Source organism: Panthera onca, chromosome B1 (assembly GCF_046562875.1).
Source record: "Panthera onca isolate mPanOnc1 chromosome B1, mPanOnc1 haplotype 2, whole genome shotgun sequence".
In the NCBI taxonomy this organism is placed as follows: Eukaryota; Metazoa; Chordata; class Mammalia; order Carnivora; family Felidae; genus Panthera; species Panthera onca.
In genome coordinates this window covers 200,877,966-200,903,545 of record NC_138342.1, presented here as the reverse complement: position 1 = coordinate 200,903,545, position 25,580 = coordinate 200,877,966, and the positions used below count along the sequence as shown (strand labels likewise).

The 25,580-nt window shown below is 38.3% G+C and overlaps 1 protein-coding gene across 3 annotated transcripts in view; it reads right to left on the bottom strand.

Moving 5' to 3' along the window:
* CSMD1 (CUB and Sushi multiple domains 1) overlaps window positions 1-25,580 on the bottom strand; it is a 2,002,273-nt gene that overhangs the window by 1,376,877 nt on the left and 599,816 nt on the right. For all 3 annotated transcript variants that reach the window (XM_078445226.2, XM_078445227.2, XM_078445228.2), the window contains one exon: window positions 18,538-18,650. In XM_078445226.2, the coding sequence (XP_078301352.2) occupies window positions 18,538-18,650 (113 nt within the window). The remainder of the gene's footprint in view (window positions 1-18,537; window positions 18,651-25,580) is intronic.

Genomic DNA, 25,580 nt, shown 5'->3' with positions numbered 1-25,580 from the left:
TGGTTTCCCTAAATCTTCAGCTCTGCATCTTGTATCTTCAGATTATTCCACCAGACACTCTCCACAGTGAATTGATCCCTCCCTATCCGCTCTTACATTTCACGCAGCCTTGCTCCTTCACAATCCTGGCACCGGCTCACCATCATATTTCCTCACACTGTTCATGTCATAAATTTCGGTGGCTTCACTATCCTCGTCAACAGTCCTTCCGATGCCGAGGTTTCTGCGTCCTCAGCCTCCTGTCCTCTGACCAACTTGCCTTCTATCCTCTGTCATCAATTACTCCCATTGTTTAGACTTGGTCACACCAACCACAGATCTCCATCTGTGACATCTCCAAAGCTCTCCATCTCAGATATCCTATTCTCTCACCTGCAACTACATTTCTCTCCTGCTTCTCCATGATCCATACCTAATGGCCCTTCTTATCTTCCTGGGGTCTAAACCCTGGAGTAACCAAAGATGTCTTGACCAAAGATGAGGTTTCTTCCTCATTGACGACCCCATCTTATGATGGGCACCTCCAACATTTCCATTTCCATCCTGCTCCTTGCTCTTGAATTCTATATTGTAGATCCAGTTCCTACATGACATCAGCCTTCAGATGTATGATTGGCACTTTCATTTAACCTGCCTACAAATGAACTCCTGATCCCCACCCCCAACCTGTCAGTGGGAGCCTAATGTGATACTTTGAATATATTCTCCATCTCTAAAACCTTGGAGTTATCAGTAACTCATTTCTCATATCTTAATTTATTCAATTAATAAATCGCACTGATCCCAATGCGATTGGGTTAATATATCCAGAATTAACCATAAACACTCTGTCCCAGGACTTTTCACCTGCTCTTACTGCATCCCAGAATGGGATTACCCCAGAAGTATATGTGCTGTCACCTTCACCTGTTTCCCAGTGAAAACCTTCCTAAACACCCTATTAAATACTGCAACTCAAGCCCCTAGAATGACAATCTCTATTCTCTTTCCCTGATATACACTTTTTCATATGACCTGGCACCATGTAATATACTATATATTTCAGTCACACATCTGTTTGTGATATGGCTTCTTCCCCTAGAATTAAGAACCATGAGTCCTGACGTTTACTCTGCTTTGTTCAGTGTTGAATATCTAAGCCCCAGAAAATGTCTAACATATAGTGAGTGGTCAATACATATTTGGAGAACAAAAAGTATCAATTTTATGAAGGGCTCAATACAATAAATACATGTTTCTAGTCTGTCAATTTTAATATTGGCAAGCTATGAGAGTATAGAAGTGCCCTTCAGTGCTAACTTAAATTGAACATAATTTTCTGCTCTGGGTGCTGTAAACACCCTGTGAGCAATGTAATATCCTAAATTCTGAGTGAATGTACCTGACAAATTCATTTCTATTTACGGCGTTTTTACATTTCTCTAAAACGAATAAAAATAGGTGTGTATGTGAAAATCTTTCCACTTTATATAATCATTAGCAAAGGAAATTAAATGTTTTTAAATGATGGTATAGAAATGGGTGAATAAAGTAGATTTTTTTAACTCATTAGCCTCTTTTACTTAACATATGTAAATGACATCTTTCAAATATTAGTCACACTGCTGTAACAATTAAAATTTGTTTTCTGATTACTCATATCATACTTTAACTATATGTTAATTATCTTGACTGTCTCTGCGATGAAATGCCCAGAGTGCCAATGACCTGGGCCGGGTCTATCTCACCAGTAGTCGGAATGCAGACATGTCCACAGGCTGGGCTCTGAACCATAGACGGATTCTTCTACCCCCACTAAAATATCCACCCAGCGAGTGCACTGCTTAAGACATTCTCTAGAAAGGGTCTTTTTCTATGTGTGGAGTAGAATTCAGGGAAGAAGCGGGTAGATGGGAAGTGAGTCTACGGGGACGGTCACAGTGTGCGGACCAGAGGGAGCGAGCAAGACAACACCAACATGCCCCACTTCCTGGACCAACACCATCTTGACTGTGCACAGGTGACATTTGTCAGAGAGCACTGAAACAGGGCAGTCATGTGGCCTGTGTTGGGCTGATAGGGGACTTAATAGGGTTGGGGTAGACCCAGGGCAGTGGAAAGAAAATGGGGAGGATTTAGACCACTTTTTTTCTCAACAGGTGTCCCAAGGATCCCAACCTCATGAGATACTCATGAAATGAACCTCTACATCCAATCACATTTGGGGGACGCTGCTCACAGAAGCTCCCTTCTGGAACCCCAGATGATCGTGGGAATATTAAGGATGTTTCTTCACCCCCCACCTTCAACTTTAGCTGTACCATCGTGTCAAGAAACTTGTCCAGTTGTATTTAAGCCCTTATTTTCCAATCACTTCACTTTTAGTCTAACACTTATTAAAATTCCATGCATGTGTTTTGCATGAAACACATTCACGCAAAAATCGTTACACAGCACAGGCATCTATTTAGTGACTGGATATAAATACAAGGATGGGGAAAGTGGGAGTGGGGAAAAACATTCATAAAGGTGATGTTTGCTATCATTTAGTAAAAAAAAAATTAAAATTCCAATGAGTTTTAGCTAGTAGTAAAATAGGAATTTATATTAAATTCATGGTGGATATTTATATTATACTAATTCTATTACTTGTATTTACATTGTACCAGTATCGACATTGTATTTTATTTATATTATTCTATTCTTGTTTAAAACTTATTTGGAGTGTGTTTAATATTATTACGGCTAATATTATTCAATATAAATTGAATTTGAGTAGCTGTAAGCAGGATCGAAACTAAGAACCTTCTAGCACTACCAGAGAATGGTGCCAGGAGGGACAAAGACTGACACTCACTCTGGACCAGACACTTTCCTAAACAGTTTTCATCTAATTCACTCATGGATTCTTCCAAATGGCCTATGAACCCATTCGTTCTATCATCATCCCAGTTTTAAAATATGGAAACTCAGTAACTCAGTGATTTGCAAAAAAAAAAAACCCAAAAAACAAACAAACAAAACAAAAAAACCAACAGGAAGTATTAAAGCGTAAGTTCAGACACAGGCAGTTAATTCCAGAACCCACACACCACAACCCCTGTGCCATACACACGTCCCATCAGTGCAGCACTGTGGCTGTATATTAGGCAGAAAAGGGAATCGTAGACTTCTGTGTTCTTCATCCACCAGCTAACATCTGGAATGTCCTCTCGCTTCAGGAAAGATATCAACCCAGTGTGTTTTACTCAAAAGAGGGTTATGGTCTATTATTTATTAAAAGTGATGGCTTTCCATGAACTGGGAATGTTTAGCTAAAAAGTAAAAAGTAAACATGGAAATAATAATTATCCTAACAGATGGAAGGGCTTGCCATCTATTTTTAGATTCTGTACCTTTTTTGTTTCTCAATTGTCCACAAGTAGGAATAGTTTTAAAATCTGACAGCAACCTCTCCTAGCTGCACGGCCACAAACACATTGCTTACCTTCAGTTCCACACTTACAAAATGGGGATTTTAATTTCCATCGATTTTAGGGTGCCCTTAAAGAGTCACATGAGACCACGTAAGACTCCTCGCAGTTCAGCGCCATGAAATCATCACCCGGGATTCAGAATTACCCTAAAAGTTGAAGGTTATTGTTGTTGTTTTTGTTGTTTATGATCAAAACAAAACAGGCGGCTTTGAGCAGCACGGCACTATCCCTGTGCAAGACACATAACCCTCGTCATCGGTAAGCTCCGAAAGAGAGGATGCGTTTTTTACAAAGTCATCCTTAGAGTTAGCACAAGCATAAAAAAATACTTTAGATATTTGTGAGTGCGGCGAGTGGTTTCCTACAAATACTCTGAGCCAGAGCAGTGCATGCCTTGACGGTCACCTTAGAAGGGAGCCATTCAGTGGTTTAGAAACAACCGTGGTTATTTTTAGTCCATCCTAAGTAACATTCGCTCTGTGGAGTGTTTTGCTTCCCTCAATTAGTATTCTGAGTAATGTCTTATGTTCTGATAGCCTGTCCTGGAACAGGCACGAGTGTGACCAGGGAGAGGGCAATTCATTCAGACTGGCTTCTGTTAGAACTGGCTGCTGGAAACAATGCCAGTGATTTTATTTTTGGTCTATTAGTAAAATGACAGCACTAATTCGTTTCACAGAGGAACCAAACAGCTGTCAGATGGCAGTGAGCTTAATAGTACACATATTACTATTTAGTTATGCTGAGTGGGGTTTTTCCGCTGGCACAGTTTTATACTGTAAAGCGCTCCCAGCCCTTTCCAAACTGTGCAAGTGACTTTCGTGGGGCACTTGTCCTCAGCGAGCACAATTCTAAACATAAACCATTCACTGTTGGACCTCCGCGTGCTAATTCACCACATTCAAAATGACAAATTGTCGGCAAAGGTAAAGGACAAACAGACGTTCTAGGAAAATTATTTTTAAAACTCGACTTTTCCCCCAACCACACAAAAATCGTATCTCATAGCCACCTCTTTCTCCTGTGTCTTCTGCAAGCCCTTCCCCGGGCATCGATGGGTGGGAAATAGGGATGTGATTAGTTGACCTTACATTTCTTACTAAGCAGTTTAAGGAGTTCCTGTGGGGTTGAAATCAAAGTGCAATGTCTGTGGGCATGGGAGCCTCTGAGAAGAACATATACCCAGAAAGGAAACTTGGAAAGCCGAGACCAGATGCACAATTGGAAATGTAAACACACTCACTGACCCTGTGTTACACACAAAAACACAAAGGTAAAAATTGAAACAAGCTCTGTGGAAAGCAATAGCAGAGAATGTGTTGATGGCCAACTTCAAAATGATTTAATTTTCTAAAGCCCTGAGTCTCCTGGTGTGTGAGTCAGGTGATTCACAAGGTTGTCTTCTCAGTTAGAGCTTAACAATTAGAGTGCTTTACAGGCAGGCCCCCTGCAAGAGCCACTGACTTTTCCTACTGGGTATTTATTTAGAGGGTGGGTCAGATAATGAAACCAAACTGCCCCAGGAGGAATTAACACCAGGCTTCCAAGCGAAGGAAAGAGTCCTGGCTTTAGAGAAGGAGTCCCATATCATGGCCACCTATCTTTGCGAATAAAGTTTTATTGTAATGTGAGCATGCTCATTCATGTGGCCTTGATGTAGAGCATTCATATCATAGCACAAAATGCTGGGGTTGATACAGAGACCAGATATACTGCAAAGCCAAGAGAAGTTACAGTTTGGCCCTTCACAGAAAAAAGTTCGTCAGTTTGCAAAGCCAGAACAAGTTACAATCCAGCCCTTTTCAGAACGAGTTGGCCAGTTTTCTTCTGACTGATCGCCCTGGAATTTCAACTCCTCTCTGCTCCTGAATGGCAGTGTTCATTGGGAAAGTTACCATATGTCTGGGGGTAACTCTAGAGGAATAAAGTAATTACTTACCAAGTTCTAAGGATTCAATGAAAGTGAATGTACAATAAAGTCTTCTGGTTTTCAATTTTAAAGTGTGAATGCTACCCTGTGGCATCTTGTAGTAAAGTTGTTGCAAACGGAAACAATCGCACTGTAGGTGGTTAAAATACTGCCTAAAGTGCGTGGTAAAACGTGAACGCTGTACGTAACGTTGTATTTCATTGTACTGTCGTATTTTGTTCATTGTTTACATTGAAAGTACAAACGGTCTGTGCTTGTTTTATAGGGTAGTTTACAAATGAAATGGCACTTCACTTAATTTTTCAGGAGCCTCAGTAATAAATAAGGATTCGTTGTAAACACATGCCAGCTAGTTCCTCTGATTTGGTGAGGTTGATGCAAAAATAATGCATTATCAGTGTTCTCGTGACTCATGCATATCAACTTTTCTTCCAAAAAAGAGTCAAGCAAACACGTAAATTTTGATACACATGTCAAAATTGTGCCATATGGGAAGGTTTTAGGCAAGTGTGAAAGTCTTCAAAAATGAAAAATAAGACGTGGAATGTTAAAATTCCGTTTTTATGAGTTAAGATGGATAACACATCCAAAGCCGAAACTGTTCACCATCTTATTCCTGCACAAAATCTCCCATTTGTTACCCTCCTACACTTGGGCAGAGCTGCGGGAGGAAATGACAGTGTCCCCACACACCAGCTGTCTGTTCACCCACCCTGCTCTCTTCCCACATGGAGCTTTCCATTCCATTATTCTAATATTTAACCATAAATTTGAGCAAAAAATTACACACCCGATTCGAAAAATAAAAATTAAAACTTGAGGATGTACTTGATTAAAATCACTTCAGGAGCTTAATGGGATGCATATAAATTAATGTTGCAAGTTGACAGGCCCCAGGCCACTCTTTTGCTCGTTAAATGATATATTTTCTCTCTGAGGATATGCAAGAATTACAAGGCTCCATTTTGTCAGAACCAACGTCAAGAATGTCTGCAAGGAAGTTAGTTACGGCAAACATGGAGGCCATCTAGAAAGGGCATTTTGTCCTCTACTATCATGGAATGGATACTTGGGCAGCACAGATTTTCCTCAATCGGGTTTCAGAGAAAAGATTCGGGAGAACACAAATAAAAAGAAGAAATTCTTAGCTTTCTTGATTTAAGCTTAATTTCTCTATGTATCTTATTCTTTTGATCAATGCTTGGATACAATCAAAGATGTTTCCTATTTTGGTTTATGCGACTCTGGTTGGCACCAAGGAATAAGAGGTGACATAAACCTTTAAAATAATAAGAGATAGGCGGTTTTCTAGAAATCTAAATCTGTTCTAAAAATAAATTGCACAAACTCATAGTGCAACTGCATATGATGCCTTTTCAAGCTAATCAATAAAACCAGTGCCTCATTTTGTTGAAACTAAGAATAAACCCCTAATGGGCCTTTTCTTGGAATACAAACTCTATAGCGATCACCATCATAGCTATTATTCAGAAGAGATTGTAGATCGCCATTTTCCGACTAATTTAAAGGAAACAACAAACACGAAGAAACTGTCTAATAAAGGTTGGAAACTTCTTAGACTAACATACCCTTTAAAAAGATGCTTAGATTTGGGACGCCTGGGTGGCTCAGTCGGTTGAGTGTCCGACTTCGGCTCAGGTCGTGATCTCACAGCTCCTGAGTTCGAGCCCCACCCCAGGCTCTGGGCTGCGGATCCTGACGGCTCGGATCCTGGAGACTGCTTCGGATTCTGTGCCTCCCTCTCTCTCTGCCCCTAACCCACTTACATTCTGTCTCTGTCTCTTTCAAAAAATAAACATTAAAAAAAAAAAAAAAACATGCTTAGATTTGACAACACAGATGCCTGTTTGACATTCAGTGACCCACCAACCTTAGGTAGCAAGAATATCAGAAATGATAATAAATTTACATGCTAAGCTCAAAGGAATGGAAATAAATTCTGACTCTCCTGTAGACTGTTTTAAGAACCTTGCCAATAAACATTTATATCTCTTTTCACCATTTGGATGCATATTTGGTATTTCTTTCACCATACATCAGAGTGTGAAGCACTAACTTTTTTAAAGCCTTTTACATCTAGCTACAGACTGCTTATATTTAATGGAACATACATATCTTTCACAAAAGGACCTGAAGAGGGGAGACATTTCTCTCATTATTTTTTTTTAAATTAAAAAAAAAATTTTAATATTTATTTATTGTTGAGAGAGACAGAGACAGAGCTTGAGTCGGGGAGGGGCAGAGCGAGAGGGAGACACAGAATCCGAAGCAGGCTCCGGGGTCCAAGCTGTCAGCACAGAGCCCGATACGGGGCTCGAACCCACAGACGGTGAGATCATGACCTGAGCCAAAGTCGGATGCCCAACCAACTGAGCCACCCAGGCGCCCCTCTCTCATTATTTTTAAAACTAAAATGATTTTTTATTTATCTATCCCAATTGTAAGATTTTTGTTCTGATTTAAATACTTAGCATTCATTTCCAGCATTCTTGGACACTTCTCGTTTCAATGCATGCGTGGTTTTTCTTTTCATAATTTGAAGCGAGCCCATGCTTTCACATCTTTTCTCTGAGTTACCGCAAACCAACCAACTATAACGAGTAGCACCAGTAAAAAGAAAAAAAAAATCCCCTGTGATGTCTATCCTATATCCCTCTCATTTTAAAGTAAATAGTGAACAAGTCAACAAAACCGCTGCAAACATACCTACACAAAGGAGCTGAGATTGGAGAAGAATTGAAAAGTAACCCTAACCACCACGTGCAACTTCCTAGCTTGTCCAACAAGCAGCAAATACCACCCCACACCTCCGCTGGGACACAATGGTGTTGCGGATTCTCACTTAGAAAAGCCGAGAATCATCGACCCCTGGCCATTTTCTTCGCCAGGTGAAAAAGATGAAGAGACACAAAGCATAAAGAAGGGGGGGGGGGGGCAGCAGACACAGGTGTCCAGGAACAGGATGGCAAAGAGGATATTCACGCGCGCGAGAGGGGCACAAGCAGTGAAGAAGAACGTCACAGAACTCACAATTTGAAGCCACAATCACACACTATACTTGCTGAGGCCACCTTTGATGCCAATCGGCAGAATGAGAAGCACAGATCAAAATCTTTACACACCAGAGGCCGAGCCCAAACGGTTGCAGCAGCTAAATTTCTGTCTCACGGCAACTCTGTGAAGCAGGTGCTACTCACTGTTCATTGCAACGAGGAATCTGACATGGTCACTGCTTATGTAACACAAGCAGTGTAGTGACTGGGAAACTGGATTAACCCACACCTCAGGATCCAAGCCGTCACCCACATGGACACATTTAAATTATTAGCTTCCCCTAACGCTTTTCATTCCTAGCACCCAGACAATAGATGCCCAAGGGTTGACGGTGTTTTGATGGAGAGAGAGGCCATCTCATTTCCAGGGAATTGAGTCACACATTACTGATCCATGGCAGGGAAAAGGAAGGAAGGAAGGAAGGAAGGAAGGAAGGAAGGAAGGAAGGAAGGAAAGAAGGAAGGAAGGAAGGAAGGAAGGAAGGAAGGAAGGAAAGAAGGAAGGAAGGAAGGAAGGAAGGAAGGAAGGAAGGAAGGAAAAGAGAGAGACTATGAAAACAACACTCAGTCTCATAATTTTTGTCAGTAAAGGTTCATCTTAAATAAAGATCAATTTTCTTTTTCAAACATTACCCAAGGTTCCTTGTTACCAAATATTGTTTGTACATGAGCGTACATGCAAGGAGCAAATTGACCGATCCAGAGAATGTTAAAAAAAAAAAAAAATCAACAGAAGGAAAAAAACAATCTTGAGAGATGAGTGGGTACAAAGAATAAAATAAATTGTAATCAAGAGCAAATATTTTAAGAAATGCAAGTATAATGACTCATGGTTTGGGAATTCCCATTAAGGACAAATAGTAACCAATCCTTATTTTGTTTGTGAATAATGATTTGGAAGATGCCTCTTCTATGGAATTGGTCTGCCCTTTATTGTGTCCCTTTCAGACAGGCTACTGTTTCTGTGTGCCGATTTCCAGTGAATATACATTGTTTTCTCTTATTTTCAAAAGAAAAAAAATCTCAGCTACACTGACGGCCTTCGAAGCCATTAAGTCAGTCGTCTGAAAATAATATAATATTGAAAAACTTTTGATTACCTGGTTCTACTTTTCATGCAACTTCCAGGTAAGAGCCAGAGATTCACTTAAGAATATTAATTTCCTCATCCTCTTCAGAAATATCTTCCTTTACGATGTTCATTATTTAATTTTTTAATGCTCCTTGCAATCAGCTGAATCATGCAACTATACGGAGAAAACTCCAGCAGTCCTTCCTCCTAATTCCTCCCCATTCCAAATCTTCCCCAAACAAATGCAGGCTAACAATTCAGGTATTCTACAATTTCCCGAATATTCACACCAGACTGCATGTGTGTAGATACGTGTGCATATATGCAATGCACATACCAGCATGCATGTGTGGATACATGTGCATATACGCAACACGCATAAGTGAGACATGCGTCAGACACACACACGTGCGTGCACGCCTAGGCAAGTACTTCAAAAACATTTTTTGCCAAAATGGGATTATACAGCATTTTCTTCCCTTTCCTATGTTGCAGACATCCCTTCGTATCCATGCGTATAGGACTACACTAAATCTTTTTAATAGTATGAGCACTTTGAAAAAAACTATTTCTTTATGGTGTTGCTTGAAGCAAAATGGTACATGGCAATAGAACGAGGGTGTGTGTGTGTGTGTGTGTGTCAAGGCAAAAGTTTGGCTCAATATCTCTCAACAGGCTGCACAGCACAATTTATTATTTTAATGAATTTATAGCAATCTACTCCTACTGAATCAGAAACTAGATTTTCTAGTACATGGAGAGCAGATTTCATCTCCCTGGGGTAAATGCACATTAATTAAGTTCACAGAGCCAATATATAAAATCAAAATGCCAAATTAATAAATTACAACTCACAGCAACTAGACTATTTTCATTGATACAACAGTCGTTTTTCTAACACGGGAGGCCTATATACGAAGGCAAATTGCAACCTGAAGGCTTCTTGCTTAAACATGGAATCCGAACAACAGAAATAAATAAGAGAAGCGATAGAAATCAGATAAAAGAACATCTGATGCCGCAGGTGAGCAAAGCTCATTCCATCAATCTACACACGTCATTCTGACCTTTTCGTTAGTTATGGAACTCCTGGGGACTTGATGGAGTCTATGAAATGTTTTACACAGAAAAACACACACGCAAAATTGTGCATGTAATATCACAGCCTCATAGAAATTGAGATGATCCATGACCCCCAAATTAGCAGTGAGAGATAGAGTATAGGGACAGCCTCATAATGGATTGGATGATTAAAGTGGACTCTCTTCATCCACACCCCCAACAGGGATGACTGTTCAAGGGACTCTCAGACTCAACGATCTTGTAACCGAGCGCACAACTCCTCTTGGTTGACCTTGACTGGACATGGCTTTGCCTTTGGCAATGTGTTTTGCTGCTGGCACTTATTTTAATTTCTATTCTTTCATCAGATGTATCAATAGCCATGGGTTATATATAAGCCTTGCTAGACTGTTTAAACTCATTCCTTTGTGACGGGTCTGCACCTCTTTTCTCCGCATCATCATTTGATTGTGTTCACATTGTACTTTCAGAAAGTAATCATATTTCTCCCATGGTTGTGCTTTTCCAAAGTGTTAGTACTGATATTACTAACAGCAATAATTATTTTCAAGTGCCGTTCTAAAATCTTTGATTAGCGGTTCTCATGTAGCTACTGTTGAAAATCCCTGCAAATCAGGAAGAAGTGCATCTAGAGAAGGTCTGATATGAGGGCCAACAGCTCTGCTCGCTACAAGGTGAAAGTAGGTAAGCAAAGGTCACCCCACCAAAGGTCCATGTGTACCTGGGTTTGCCAACCCACACCATCTAAATAGTCAAGAGGAATGTGATTCTAGTAGTTCCTCATTTGTTTCAGCCTCTATTACTGTTATAAACTCAAGATAATGTTCGAGTGCCAGCTAATGGACAGCTAACCGCTGTTCCTTTGCCATCACTTTCTTTAGTCAGAAATGTCTCTCTCTTTCCAGGTGGGTCATTCATGTTTCACGCTTTAATTCAAGTTGAGTTTGGATAATCACTTCAAGGGAGAAATAAATCAGGGCTGACATTCTAAATAAAGCTTTGAGTTTGAAGGGTAATAATCTAGCTGCTCTTTCTAAGTCCAGATCCACGCATGTTAAAGGAAAGAAAATTCTGCTTGAGGGATGTGTCAGAGGGAAATGCGGAATATATTCAGTCAACGCGAGACAGGTTGTTGATCCGGAGCCCCACCCCGGCCCCAGAGTTAATGACTTAGTGCAACCCGGATGCAAAGGTCTGCTTGGAGCCGAGTTTCCCTTCTCCCTGGTGAAAATCGAAGTGGTTGATTTGAAACCACCGAAACCACATGAAACCACATGAAAACGTTGGCCATTTGCATCCACGAAATAAATGTATCATAAAAGAAATGAATCCATTTTAAGTTCTCACAAGTTTAATTTAATGGCCTATATTAAGTCCATTATCTTTTAAACATGAACAGTTTTAGCACAGCGTGGACCACCTTAACACTTGGTCTTTAAATCACTCCAGTGCTGTTTTAGAAGCTTCTAGATGAGAGGATGTGTTAACCGGAGGGAGAATCAAATTCACATCCGTTAACTGGGGACACTTATTGGTGGTTTTCCTTTTAGGTATTGAGGGGACAAAATATGAAACATGACAAGAAATTAAGTTCTGGTTGAATGCAGATTTCTTATCAAAAACTAGTTTTGAATATTTAGTTGGAGGCAAATGTCAAGGATTCAGGCTTTCCATTGGTGCCTGCTAGAATCTGTGAGAGTTAAGGGGTCAAAGACAGAGGAGCATGAGATGTGGTGTACTGTCAGCTAACGTCTGATGGCCAACGTGCTGTGGGGATTTGGAACTCACCATTTCCACTTTGCTCCCCTCCGTGGATGGTTTCAGATGCTACGGCCATGATTTAAAAGCCAAAAGGGGACAAAATGGTGACATGGAGGCAGAAAAAAACAGAAAGCTACAGCTCATTTAATAGTCGAGTGACAATAATTCAGCCTTTTCTTTCGGGATTTCTCAGAGGGAGTGGTGTAGGCCAGGGACGAAACCATGTAAACCTGACCCTCTGGCCGCTCCAGGCCCCCGTGAATCCTGAGGAGAATGGGGGCCTGGCATCTCCCCCTCCGGACACCCTTCCATCCACCTCCTCTTGCTGCTACCTTCCTACAGATGGTACTTTGTTTTGCTCCATATGCTTGATTCTTCCTCACTCAGAAAAACCCTCCTTTCACCCATCTTTCCGGAGAACTTCTGTTCCGTGCCTGATACAAGAAGGGCGTTTGACACATGAGGCTTTTAAACACTTCATCTGAAATAGAGCCCAAGCATTAATTCCGTAATGACCTGCACCTGGCCCCCAAGTGCAGCTGACCTTCCCTCTCGGCCTGACCTTGGCAAATACCAAGTACTCTCTATGCGCCATCGAATTCAGGCATTTTCTCCTTTGCTATGGCATCACAACCAACATGCTTCTTTTCCTCTTTGTATTCCTATCACTTAGCTCAGCACTGGGTCTTTGCTCACTGGGAGATGCTCAGGGAAGGCTTACTAAATAAATGAGAGAAAGAATGAATGAGCACATCTTGCGTGTCTATTCGCATAGCCACATACATATTCTCCGGTATATATACATGTGTGCGTATACACACATATACAACATCCAAATGTATATGTATGTATCTGTATATGTATGTGGACAAAAACATAATTCTCTGTGTGTATACACACATGTATAAATGCACACTCAGGAGCATGCATTTGCACATGCATACACAAATGAACTTAGGTATATAAGAGGATGTATGGGGAGTGGTTAAGAACCACAACTTCAGGAAATAGGTAGACTGTGTTTAATCTCTGCTTTCACAGTTTTGTAGCTAAGAGGTGTTTGCAAACTAAATTACTGTAAGTTATGACCTCATTTTCTCTACCTGGTGATACTAGGTAACTTTAATTCACTTACAGGAATCTTGTGAGAATTTAATAAAAAAATCTATGCAGGAGTTTATATCATACTACACACACACACACACATGTATCACCTCTCTCTCATCTGTCTATCCGCAGATATACATATACCTTAGTAAGCAGAACGTAACGCTATAATTGATAGAATGGATAATTTTAAGACAAAAAAAAACTTGGAAAAGAACAATTCCTTGAGAAGAGCATTTTATAACCCAGAGGAGGCTCTTAAAGCATTTTCATGGGCAATTGTTTTTTCTCATTCTAGCTAATGAACTGTTTTGTATGAAACACAATTTCCTGCCACAAGCAAATGTTTACTATTTCGTATGTCAAAATCCTCATTATACCACCAGTATTTGTTTCCTTCAAATCGATTCTGATGCTTTCAGATTCTTATATTTCATGCATAAAGTCTAAATCCAGTATATTCAAAGATGGGACCTTGGAAAGCAAATGGAAATGCCGAGTCCTTAAAATCAGTATCTTATGATCAAAATATATGACTGCCTACATTTGTGGTTAACAATTTTCCCTTTGCAGCTACCGTGTCAGCCAGGATTTTTAAAGAAATCTTAAAAAGAATAGTTTCCCACCATTTATCAATTTTGCTGTAGACAAGAATCAAGTAAAACCTTCCTTCTGTAACCAAACTTAAATATCCATGTCAAAATATGCCTATGATTTTCATTCTGATTTATTTAAAACACCTTCTGTCCCATAGATAAAAAGCATTTGCTAATTGTTCAAAGAAAATTTGGTTCTCAACCAATGGAATTACCCTACACGTTCGAACACTGCTGTATACAAGGAAACTATTCATTCTCGTGAGTACACATTGACTCATTAATTTGAACCACAGAGCTGGTGTTTTCTACCCAAATTCTATTTCACAGAAAATATGGAATTATTAAAAACCAACCAAAGTCCACAAAGACATATTTCAACTGCAAAAATATCTAAAAGGTCAACCTAAATTATGGTAAATGGTTTGTGAAAACTACATTTTTAAAAATTGAATCCAGAATAAAATGATTGAACATCAGTCTATAAAAGTTATGGAACAGTCTGTGAAATATCTGAATGATATCCAGGACAAAAATAAACACATACATGAACGAAGGAAAAGCTATTTAAAAATAAATCAGAATTCAGAATCAAAATAACTAAAATGTCAGGTTGACAAATTTTTATCATATATTCATAAGTGTTTCTAACATTCTATTTACTTTTGTCGCTAATAAGAGAAACCATTAGAAATAGAAGCATCTTGGGGCACCTAGGTGGCTCAGTTGGTTAAGCATCAGACTTTGTTTGGCTCAGGTCTCTGAGTTCCTAAGTTGGAGCCCCTAGTCGGGCTCTGTGTGGACAGTTCAGAGACTGGAGCCTGCTTCAGACTCTGTATCTCCCTCTCTCTCTGCCCTCCCCACTCACACTATGTCTCTCTCTCTCTCAAAAATAAATAAATACTAAATACAATTAAGAAAGAGGCATCACAAAAAAAATAGAGGCATTTCCTTTCAAAAAGTGGAAAAAAATAAGAGTGACAGAGCGACAGGTTTGCTGGGGCACAGTCTCTAGATTTTCATGTCACCATATTGACTTGTTCTCCTTGTCCCCAAGTCAAATGATTGCCGTGCCTTACCATGAATCTTTGTCATCACATAGTATTTACTATGTCTTGACATGCCACATTAAGTTTCTGATTTCCTAAATGATATTTTTAATTCATACATAACCTTAATGAAAAAAATGAATTTTTTTAAGTGATTGAAATATCAGTGAAAACAAGTTGACAAACAGAGATCTCTGAATAAATGCTACTTACATACACACTCCTTCGATATTGGGCAAATTTAAGAGTTCTGATAGTAATCTATGTCATTGTAAGTTGTGTGTACTCTCGATATTTTCTGCTATAAATTTACCAAAAAATTATGCAATTTCTTTTGTTTATGGTAAAGAGCAATGTTCAGTGATGCGACAAGCAAATGTAATATTACAAAACACTCTATTAAATTGGTAACTTCAACTATATTCTGTATTTATATGTTGAAATATGTTGATCTCACCAATAGTCTATAAATTTACTAAGACCCTTAAGGTCTCCATATTTAGAGTTTCAATTACTGCAGATGAGCATTGTTACTGTGAAATTTATAAATATTTCCATTTAATTTCCAGGGTTAAATTCAATGACTGAATGCATTCATTAGAATTTTTAAATTATTGTTTTCATACTCATTATGTAGTATAATATTTTCATGCATGAATAATAATTTATGTAAATAATGCCCATTCTAAATTACTGCCAGAAAAGTACAAAGTTCAGTGGCCGGATTAAGCCTGTTATCAAGGTGATTATGTTTAGAGACAATTTAAAAGTTGAAAAGACTTTCTCCAATTTAAGCAAAGGTGCTTAAAAATTTAAACATCATTCTGGTAATACTAAATTCTAATTAGAACTAGAAAATATAGTACTAGTTTAAGACTATATAGCATTATGTTTTGAACAAGCTGATCTAGTGTTTTATATCTAAATCAAATTTCCTTTAGAGGTCTTGGATAAGACATAAGAATTTTATTATATGATTTAGTTTATATTAACTATATGATGGACAGGGTAATCAAAATAAAAACTCATGGGAAACAAGGAACCCTGAATCCCTCCAAGGATTCAATGTTCTGGTTCCAAAAAAAAAAAAAAAAAAAAAAAATTAGATAATATTCTGATTATTATCATTGGTTCTGCTTTACATTTTATTTGAATAGGCATGTTTGTATATTTCATGCAGTATCAGTATTGTTAATAAAATTCACCTTCTCCAGTGACATTGCCTTCAGCTAAATCTAATTTCACTCTGGGCACTTAGACTAGGGAGAAAGCAGTCGGTGCCCTAGTGAAAGCTTTACTCTCTTCTAGATAGATTCTCTAGTCTGTAATCCTCTGTTGAGACTACAGTTAACTTTGTTTATCCAGATAGTACACATTGATTTTCTCAGGAGACCTTTATGCTAATGGAGAAATATTTTTAAATACAGATGTTAAATATTATATAGAATTTTGGTTTTGCTGACAAAGCACTTTTTAATGCAATATCTTTTTTTTTTCCTTTCTAGAAAAAGGCTTGTGTCTGCTTGCAAATATCAGACTATATGATAGATGTCATTATTTAAAATATAAATTTCAAAAAGAGCATGTCCACATAGCAACAGTTTTAAAATGCACATTTCACTTAGCTCCCAGCCCTATTCACTTTTCCACTCATTTTATAAAATAGCTCATAAGTATTTTTTCCAACAGAGACAATCTCACCAATCATGTGTTATATAAAATGACAACGAGCAATACCAACAAAAAATAGCCCAGAAAAGTCCATAGAATTACTCTTTTGATCATCATTCAACACCAACCAAGTCTCCACAACATTTACCTTAGGAAATTGAGCAAAACGTAATATTAAAGTGCCAACTTTGTCCGGAAGGAGACGACAATTGTCGCGGCTTCTGAAACAGGGAAGCATTATCGACTTTCTGAGCAAATGTCAGATATGTTGACTGGACAAGGTAACTTCACAGGCAGCTAGGTAGGGTGCCTTAGAAACACTTTCACAATGTTGAGCGAAAAAGAAATTATGTGAAGTCAGTGTATGTGGAAAGTGGTAGGCACGCACAGAGGCAAAAGTTAATAATAGCACCTATCAACCTTAAGTTGGCTTGTTACTCTCCAAATATGAAATGATTCCCCAACGGTAATAGACTTAAACACCTTTAAGTATATTAAATATACTCATGCCAGTTTATATTATATACACACATAGTATATAAGTATATGTGCATGTATACTATATATGTATAGTATGATACATATATTTATATAATATGTTTATAATACATAAATGCCCTGGCCTGAAAGATATTGCAGTAAGAACAGTAAACAATCCTAAATGTCACTACGCCCAAAACTTTAAATAAAAGCATGAATTTGTCTGTCTACCTATCTGTGCAAAAAACACACGCTACCCTTATGTTTTCTGGTAATTCTACAGTAACTAAATTCAACTGTGTAAAGCACATGTAGATTTTATCTTTCCACAAAGAGTGATTTTTTTCCCCCAAGTGCACTGAATACTCCAAACAAAAACATAGGCAGATGTGATTAACCCAGAAACAGGTAAATGGGATCTGCTGTAAATAGGGATTTGCCTAGACCCCTACCCACAGTCTATTTTCAATTCACAGGCTCCAGAGTTTATTTATGCTAAACATAATAGTCTTTGTTTTACCCGTGAGAGCAAATCTTGAATACCTCTGTACAACAAGACTAAAACAGACACACCTCAGCATTTACGCTTAGAGTGTTACTAATTTCTTAAAACCGAATGCCTGAAGCGATCATCTCTATTATTTCCTCTCTCAAAGGGCGTACTCTCTTTCACCTTTTCAAAATTTTTGTCCCAAAGTAGTTCAGCGATATCAAGACTCCAAAGGGTACCAGGCACAAACTCTGGAAACACAAGCAAACTCCACATGCCTTCAAATGACCAAACGGCAAAACAAAATCATCTTCTCAATTAAAAGTTTCAGCTTGGACCAGAAAGACTCACGGAATGGAATTCTCTTTAATTAAGCACTAACTTCATTACTGGCTACCAAAAATTTTAAGGCAACACTTCTGAATTGAAAATGATTTTTCACAGAAAAGCAGTCTTGCTAATTGGTATTCAAAATTTTCCAAACTTCTCCACTACATGTCAAAAGAAAAACCACTTCTCCAATTAAAAAGAGCGCTTCCGACAAAGGAAAATTGTAAACACAGGTTTTGTGCTGGGAAATTCGGCAATTAGACTAGACCGTGTTCTGCCATCATCAATATATAAATCTAGAATATAAACATCAAATGTTTATAACATCCAACCACCTCTGAAAGAGCAGCTTATATTTGCATTAGAATCTTTAATCCAGAGTGGCAAGGGTGAGGTCGTCTGGACAGTATGTGGGTGCAGAGCACATTAAATGTCCTACCTTCATACAGGGCTTTGAAACCTTGGGCACTCACGGCGAAGTCTGTCGTGAACCACAGCGCGAGGATAGATCCTGTGCTGACGATTGAGGACGGCAGCTGAAATCCCGATAATCTAAACCACAAAAAAATACATGAACATGGTTAAAAAGCCTAAATGTGTTATTCAAGCTTATTTGATGAGGTCACTGTGTTTCTTCTTTCCCTGCACTATGTTTGAGACACGTCACGAAACAATGACAAGTTTCATACCCAAGGTGTTGCCAGGTGATTGAAATTAGGCACATTCAACTAATGGTTTATTTAAACAATTTTGGCAAAAATTCTTTCTTGAAGAAATTGTATAATGCGTAAGACAGGGAATGCAATGCAAAGGCATCCTCGTATGTGTGCTACATGACAAAATATGATTTTGCACGTACTTTATTATTTTCCTCTTAATTTGTTAGATGGGGGGTTGTCACATCTCATAGTCAATGTGCTTATTCTTACTATCTGCTCAAAATAAACCAGAGCTTTCTTGAAAAGAAAACATACTGGCCACAGCATAATAAACAAAAAACCTATTGTTCCCTTGAGCAGAGGTCAAACGAATTGATTTTAATGTGTGGTTTTCAAGACAAATCTTTTAGATTCTGAGATATGCTTTTCACCTATCACTAGGTTTAGATATATTTAGAAATTTTAATGATGATAGAGTCAGCACTCTGAATGAGTGAACTGGTATAATAATATATATTTTATGCATAATGCGTTATAAAGTTACAGGTTTCCAAAAGGTCAAAGAGACACTTCATCGGTTTATTTTTTACCTAAAGTTTGCTAATTAAGTAGCTTGTCTCACTATGTGATTTAGTATAGTGAGAACACAAATCTCTGTCTGAACACAAATCCAAAAGGAGTAAGCCTGAATGTTCATTCCTCTTAGAGAAATTCTGATTTGCCAGTAAGTCTATGGGTATTAAATACCTAATTCCAGCTGCCGTAGGTTTTAGAATCAAACTAAAAACTTGTTAGGGGAAAATAACAAAACAATTGCCGATCACTAAACAGCATAAGTCTAAATATCCCTGGATCGAAGAGGAAATATCAAAGGAAATTTAAAAAAAATACCTTGAAATGAATGAAAGTAAAAAGACAAGATAGCAGAAGTTAGAGGACTCAGCTAAGTGCTGAGAGGGAAATTAATAGTATTAAAATATACAGTATAAAAGTGGAAAGATCTCATATTAGGAACCTAAGCTCCCATGTGAAGAACTTAGAATAGTGAAATAAACCTAAGGCAAGGGAGAAGGCAATACATACAAGATAAACGCAGAAATCAAAGAAACCTAAAACAGAAGAACAACAGAGAAAAACAATGCAACAAAAGCTAATTCTTTGAAAAGATTGACAAAATTAACAACGATCTAGCAAGGCCCACACAAAAAGTGTGTGTGTGTGTGGGGGGGGGTGGTGGTAGAAGATATAAACACCTAATACCAGGAATAAAATAGCAAATATTATGAGAGACCACACAGACATAAAATAATAATGGAATACTATTTAAAAAATGCACACATAAATTTAATTTCCATGAAATAGGCCACTTCCTATAAAAACACAAACTATCACACTTTTTGAATACAAAATAGAAAATCTGAATAACCCTGTAACTCTTAAAACTCCCCCAAATAAATCTCCAGGGCCAGGTGGTTTTATAGGAGAATTCTACGCCATGGACTGAATGTTTGTGTCCCCCAAAAGTTATATATTGAAACTGAACTCCCAAGGTGATGATATTTGGAGCTGGGGCCTTTGGGTGGTAATTTACGGGCAGAGCCCCCATTAATGGGGTTAGCACCCTTATTAATGAGACTCCAGAATCCCTTTAATATGCCCTCTGCCATGTGCAGACACAGCAAGAAGAGGTTCTCTATGTAACAGAAAGCGCTCACACCAGACACCGAAGCAGCTGGAACATGATCTTGAACTTCCCTGTCTCAAGACCTGTGAGAAGTAAATCTGTGTTATTTATAAGCCGCCTTGTCTATGCTATTCTGTTATACACAGACATCTACCCGAATGCACTAAGACATCTACCAAACATTTGAAAAGTTGGCACCGATTTTACACAGTCTCTTCCAGAAAACAGAAGTGGATGGCAACTTCCTTATGTGTTTTATGGCACTAATGTTACCCTGTAACTATGGACTGAACTGTTGCCCCCCAAATTCACATATTGAAGCCCTACGTCTCAATCTAATTGTATTTGGAGACAGGGCTTTTAGGAGATAAGTAATATGAAATAAGGTCATGGGGTGAGGTCCTAATCTGATAGCATTCGTGGCTTCATAAAAGGAATAGAAAGAGAGATTCCCCCCCACCCCGCCCACCCCCATCATGCTTTCACTTAGCAGAAGCCATATGAGCACATGGAGAGAAGGCAGGTGTGTGCGAGCCAGGACCAGTCCTCACCAGAACCTGATAGTGCTGCACTCTGATACCAGATATCCAACCTCCAGGACTGTGAGAAAATATACTTCCTGTTGTTTAAGCTACTCAGTGGATGGTATTTCATCGTGGCCGCTCAAACTAAATACCCCGATACCAAATCGAACAAAACCTTTGCGAGACAACAATGGATCAGTAACTGCTCTCACACACATATAGATGTGAACATTTTTAACAAAGTAGGCGCACATAGAGGCAACGTATCACACGAATTCTCCAACATAACCAAGCGGTGTTTATTCCAGGGATGTAAGTAGCGTTCAGTATTTGAAAATCAATCAATATAATCTGCCAGCACGACAGGCTAAAAGAATGAAATCACAAGATCGTGATAGTCTATGTAGAAAAAAGTATTGCACATATTTAAACACCTAATCGTGAGAAAACCTTCCAGTAAAATATGAATAGAGGAAAACTTCCCCAACTTGACAATGGGTATCTAAAAAAAAAAAAAACCTACACCTAACATGATATTTAATGGTGTAAGACTGAATGCTTCCCCCTAAGACTGAGAACCAGACAAAAACGTCTGTTCTCGTCACTTGTATCCAACATCGTGCTGGAAGATCTAGCCAGAGCAGGAAGCCAAGTGGAGAAAACAAATGCATATGGATCAGAACATAAGAAAGAAAATCGCCCCTCTTTGCAGAGGACACAATTATCTGCATAGATGACACGGGGGAGTCCATAAGGAAACTCGTGGAGCTAATACTTGAAAAAGTGCACAGGATGCAAACGAACACACAAAATTCAACTGTATTTCTGCATTCTAGAACTTAACACATGGACACCAAGATTAATTATTACAATGGCATTTATAATCATTCAAAAAAATGCTTGGCTGTAACAAAACAGGTACAAAACTATCCTCTCAAAACGGTGCTATGGTGACGAAAGATACCAGTAAGAAACTAAACAAATGGAGAAACATATCGTGTTAACAGACTGGAAGCCTCAACACTGTAAAGATGTCAATTCTCCCCTAATTTATATACAGGTTTAACACTATTTCTATCAAAATCCCAACAAGATTTTTGGAAGATATACGCAAGATTCTTCTAAAATGGATATGGAAAGCTCCCAAACCTCAATAGAATAGCTTAAATAATTTCAAAGAAAGAAAGAAAGAAAGAAAGAAAGAAAGAAAGAAAGAAAGAAAGAAAGACCCACATAAATATGTTCCACTGATTTCAAGGTGCTAAGGCAATTCGGTGGAGTAAAGATAACCTTTTGACAAATGATGCTGGAATAAATAGATGTCCAGAGACGAAAATACCAAATGCAAAAATAAGCCTGTACCAAACTCTAATACCTTATATAATAATTAACTCAATATGGATCATGGACATAAATAGTAAACTCTAAAAATTTAGAACAAAGCATACTAGATAATCTAGGACTGACTGAAGAATTCCTAGACTGGACGCCCAAAGCATAATCCATTAAAGGAAACATTGATACATCAGGTTTCATAAAAATTACTATTTTTTTTGTCAAAGACCCCATTGACTGGGGTCTAAAGACATGCTAAACACTGATAGAAAGTATCTACAAGCCTCATATCTGACAAAGGATAAGTGTCCAGAATATATAAAGAACATTAAAGACTCAACAGTGAAACAACAAACAATCCAATCAGAAAACAGGCAAAGAACATGAAGTCACTTTATGTAAAACAATATAGAGATGGCAAATGGCTACATGAAAAGATTCTCAACATCATTAGCCATTAGAGAAATGCAAATTAAAACCACAAAGAGGTATCACTACTTATGTATTCAGAATGGCTAAAATAAAAAGTAGTGACAATACAAAATCGGGCAAGAATGTGGAGAAAATGGATTGTTCTTTTTTAAAAAAAATTTTTTTTAATGTTTATTTAGTTACTTTTTGAGAGAGAGAGAGAAAGAGCATGAGCAGGGCAGGGGCAGAGAGAGAGGGAGACACAGAATCTGAAACAGCTCCAGGCTCCGAGCTGTCAGCACAGAGCCCAGTGTGGGGCTTGAACCCACAAACCATGAAATCACAACCTGAGCTGAAATCAGACTCTCAACTGACTGAGTCACCCAGGTGCCCCATGATTGTTCATTTATTGTTAGTCGTCACAACCACTGTGGAAGCAGTGTGACAGGTGCTTAAAACATTAAACATGTACTAACCGAGCAATTGCTCTCCTCGACATTTACCCCAGAGAAATGAAGATTTACGTTCACACAAAACCTGCACACAAATGTCTAGAGTAGCTTCATTCTTAATAATCAAAAATTGGGAAATGTAGTAATTAAAAGAGTATGGCACAGGTAAAAAATACACGCATAGATCAGTGGAACAGAAAAGAAAGCCCATAAATAAACTCCCAATAATCTGGCCAATTAGTCTTCAACAAAGGAGGCAAGAATATACACTGGGGAAGACAGTCTTTTCAACAAATAGTGCTAGGAAAACTGGACAGCCATATGCAAAAGAATAAAACTGGACCACTTTCCTACAGTACACAAAAAAAGAAATTTAGAATGGCTAAAAGATCTACATGTGAGGCTCGAAATCATAAAACTCCTAGAAAAAAAACATAGGCAGTAATCTCTCTGACATTGACCATAGTAACATTTTTCTAGATATGTCTCCTAAGGCAAAACAAACAAAAGCAAAATTAAACTATTGGGACTGCACCAAAATAAAAACCTTTGCACAGTGAAGGAAGTCATCCTCAAAACAGAAGGCAACCTACTGAATGAGAGAAAATATTTGTCAACGATACGTTCCGTAAGGAATTAATATTCAAAATATATAAAGAACTTATACAACTTAACACCAAAAAAAAAAAAAAAATCTGATTGAAACATGGGCAGAGGACCTAAATAGACATTTTTCTAAAAACTAAATACAGATGGCCAAGAGACATGAAAAGATGCCCAGCATCCATAATCATTAGAAAAATGCAAATAAAAACCACAATGGTGGCTCAATCGGTTAAGTTACTGACTTCGGCTCAGGTCATGATCTTATGGTTCATGGGTTCAAGCCCTGCATCGGGCTCTGTGCTGACAGGTCAGAGCGTGGAGCCGCCTTGAGATTCTGAGTTTCCCTCTCTCTTCCCCTCCCCTGCTCATTCTCTCTGTCTCTCTCTCTCCCTCATAAATAAACATTAAAACACACACACACACACTCACTCACTCACTCCCAATGAGATCTCACTCTACAACAGTCAGAATAGCTACAATCAAAAGACAAAATATGACAAGTGTTGGGGAAAATGTGGAGAAAAAGGAACCCTCATGCACTCTTGGAGGGGATGTAAATGGATGAAAAAAAAGTCAACCCCCAAAAGGTTATAGACCATATGATTCCATTTTTCAAACATGCTTGAAATGGCAAGATTATCAAAAAGAGGAAGAGAGAGTTTTTGCAGCCAGGAATGAAAAGGTAGTAGAGGTAGAAAGGAAGTGAGTGCGGCTCTTAAAGAACCACATGAGGGATCCTCATGGCACAGCAACATGGTATCCCCACTGATTCAATGTCAATGTTCTGTACGTTAGTGTCCTACAGTTTTGTGAGAAGTTACCTTTGTAAGAACTCGGTATAGAGTACCCAGAATCTCCCTGTGTTATTGCTTATGACTGCGTGGAAATCTAAAGAGTTTAATGAAGCAAAAGATTAGAGGGTTTGGGACTGAGAAGCAATCAATAAAATATTAACAGAAATGAAAATAATCAAAGTATTAAAAAAATAAGAAAGTATTTAATAACAAAACATTCTCATTAGGTTAAAAAATAAATTCAACAACAGTGTTGTGGATTATTTCAGCTAGTCACAGCCCATTTAGAAATTTTAAATATGTATTAGCATAAGTGTAGATATCGCATAATGTGGTAGCACTTTAAAATAAACACAAACTTAGATTTCCTTTAACGCGTTTCATAAAGAATTGTGACTTTGAAAGAACACAAATAGTATTAGCTCAAAAAGAAAAAAAATAGTAACAAGATGCTAAGAGTTCTAAAAACAATGTTATATGACTACCTTTTGAGAATTTGGGGAAGTTTAGCATGCACGATTGTTGATAAAATATATACACAGCATCTGTTTCAAATAGTTGAAATGAGAACAGTCTGTTCTCTGTATTTAAGAGTCTTACGGTTTGCCCCCTCTCTGTTTTCAACTTATTTTTTTCTTCCCTTCCCCTATGTTCATCTGTTGCGTGTCTTAAATTCCACATATGAGGGACCTCATATGCTATTTGTCTGACTTATTTTGCTTAGCATCATACACTCTAGATCCATCCATGCTGTTCCAAATGGCAAGATTTCATTCCTTTTGATCACTGAGTTGCATTCCATTGTATGTATATTTACATCTTCTTTCTCCATTCGTCAGCCATTTCTTCATCACACCAGCTGAGGAGTGTTTGGGAGTGAGGGATATTACAATCGGCCGCTAGCACATTCTTTCACTTCTCTGAAAATGTTCTGTTGAGAACACTCTTCACCATGTCACGTACATCTCAGCCATGTGGACCCTAAGGACTAATTTTACTGTTACCTAACTTTCTCCG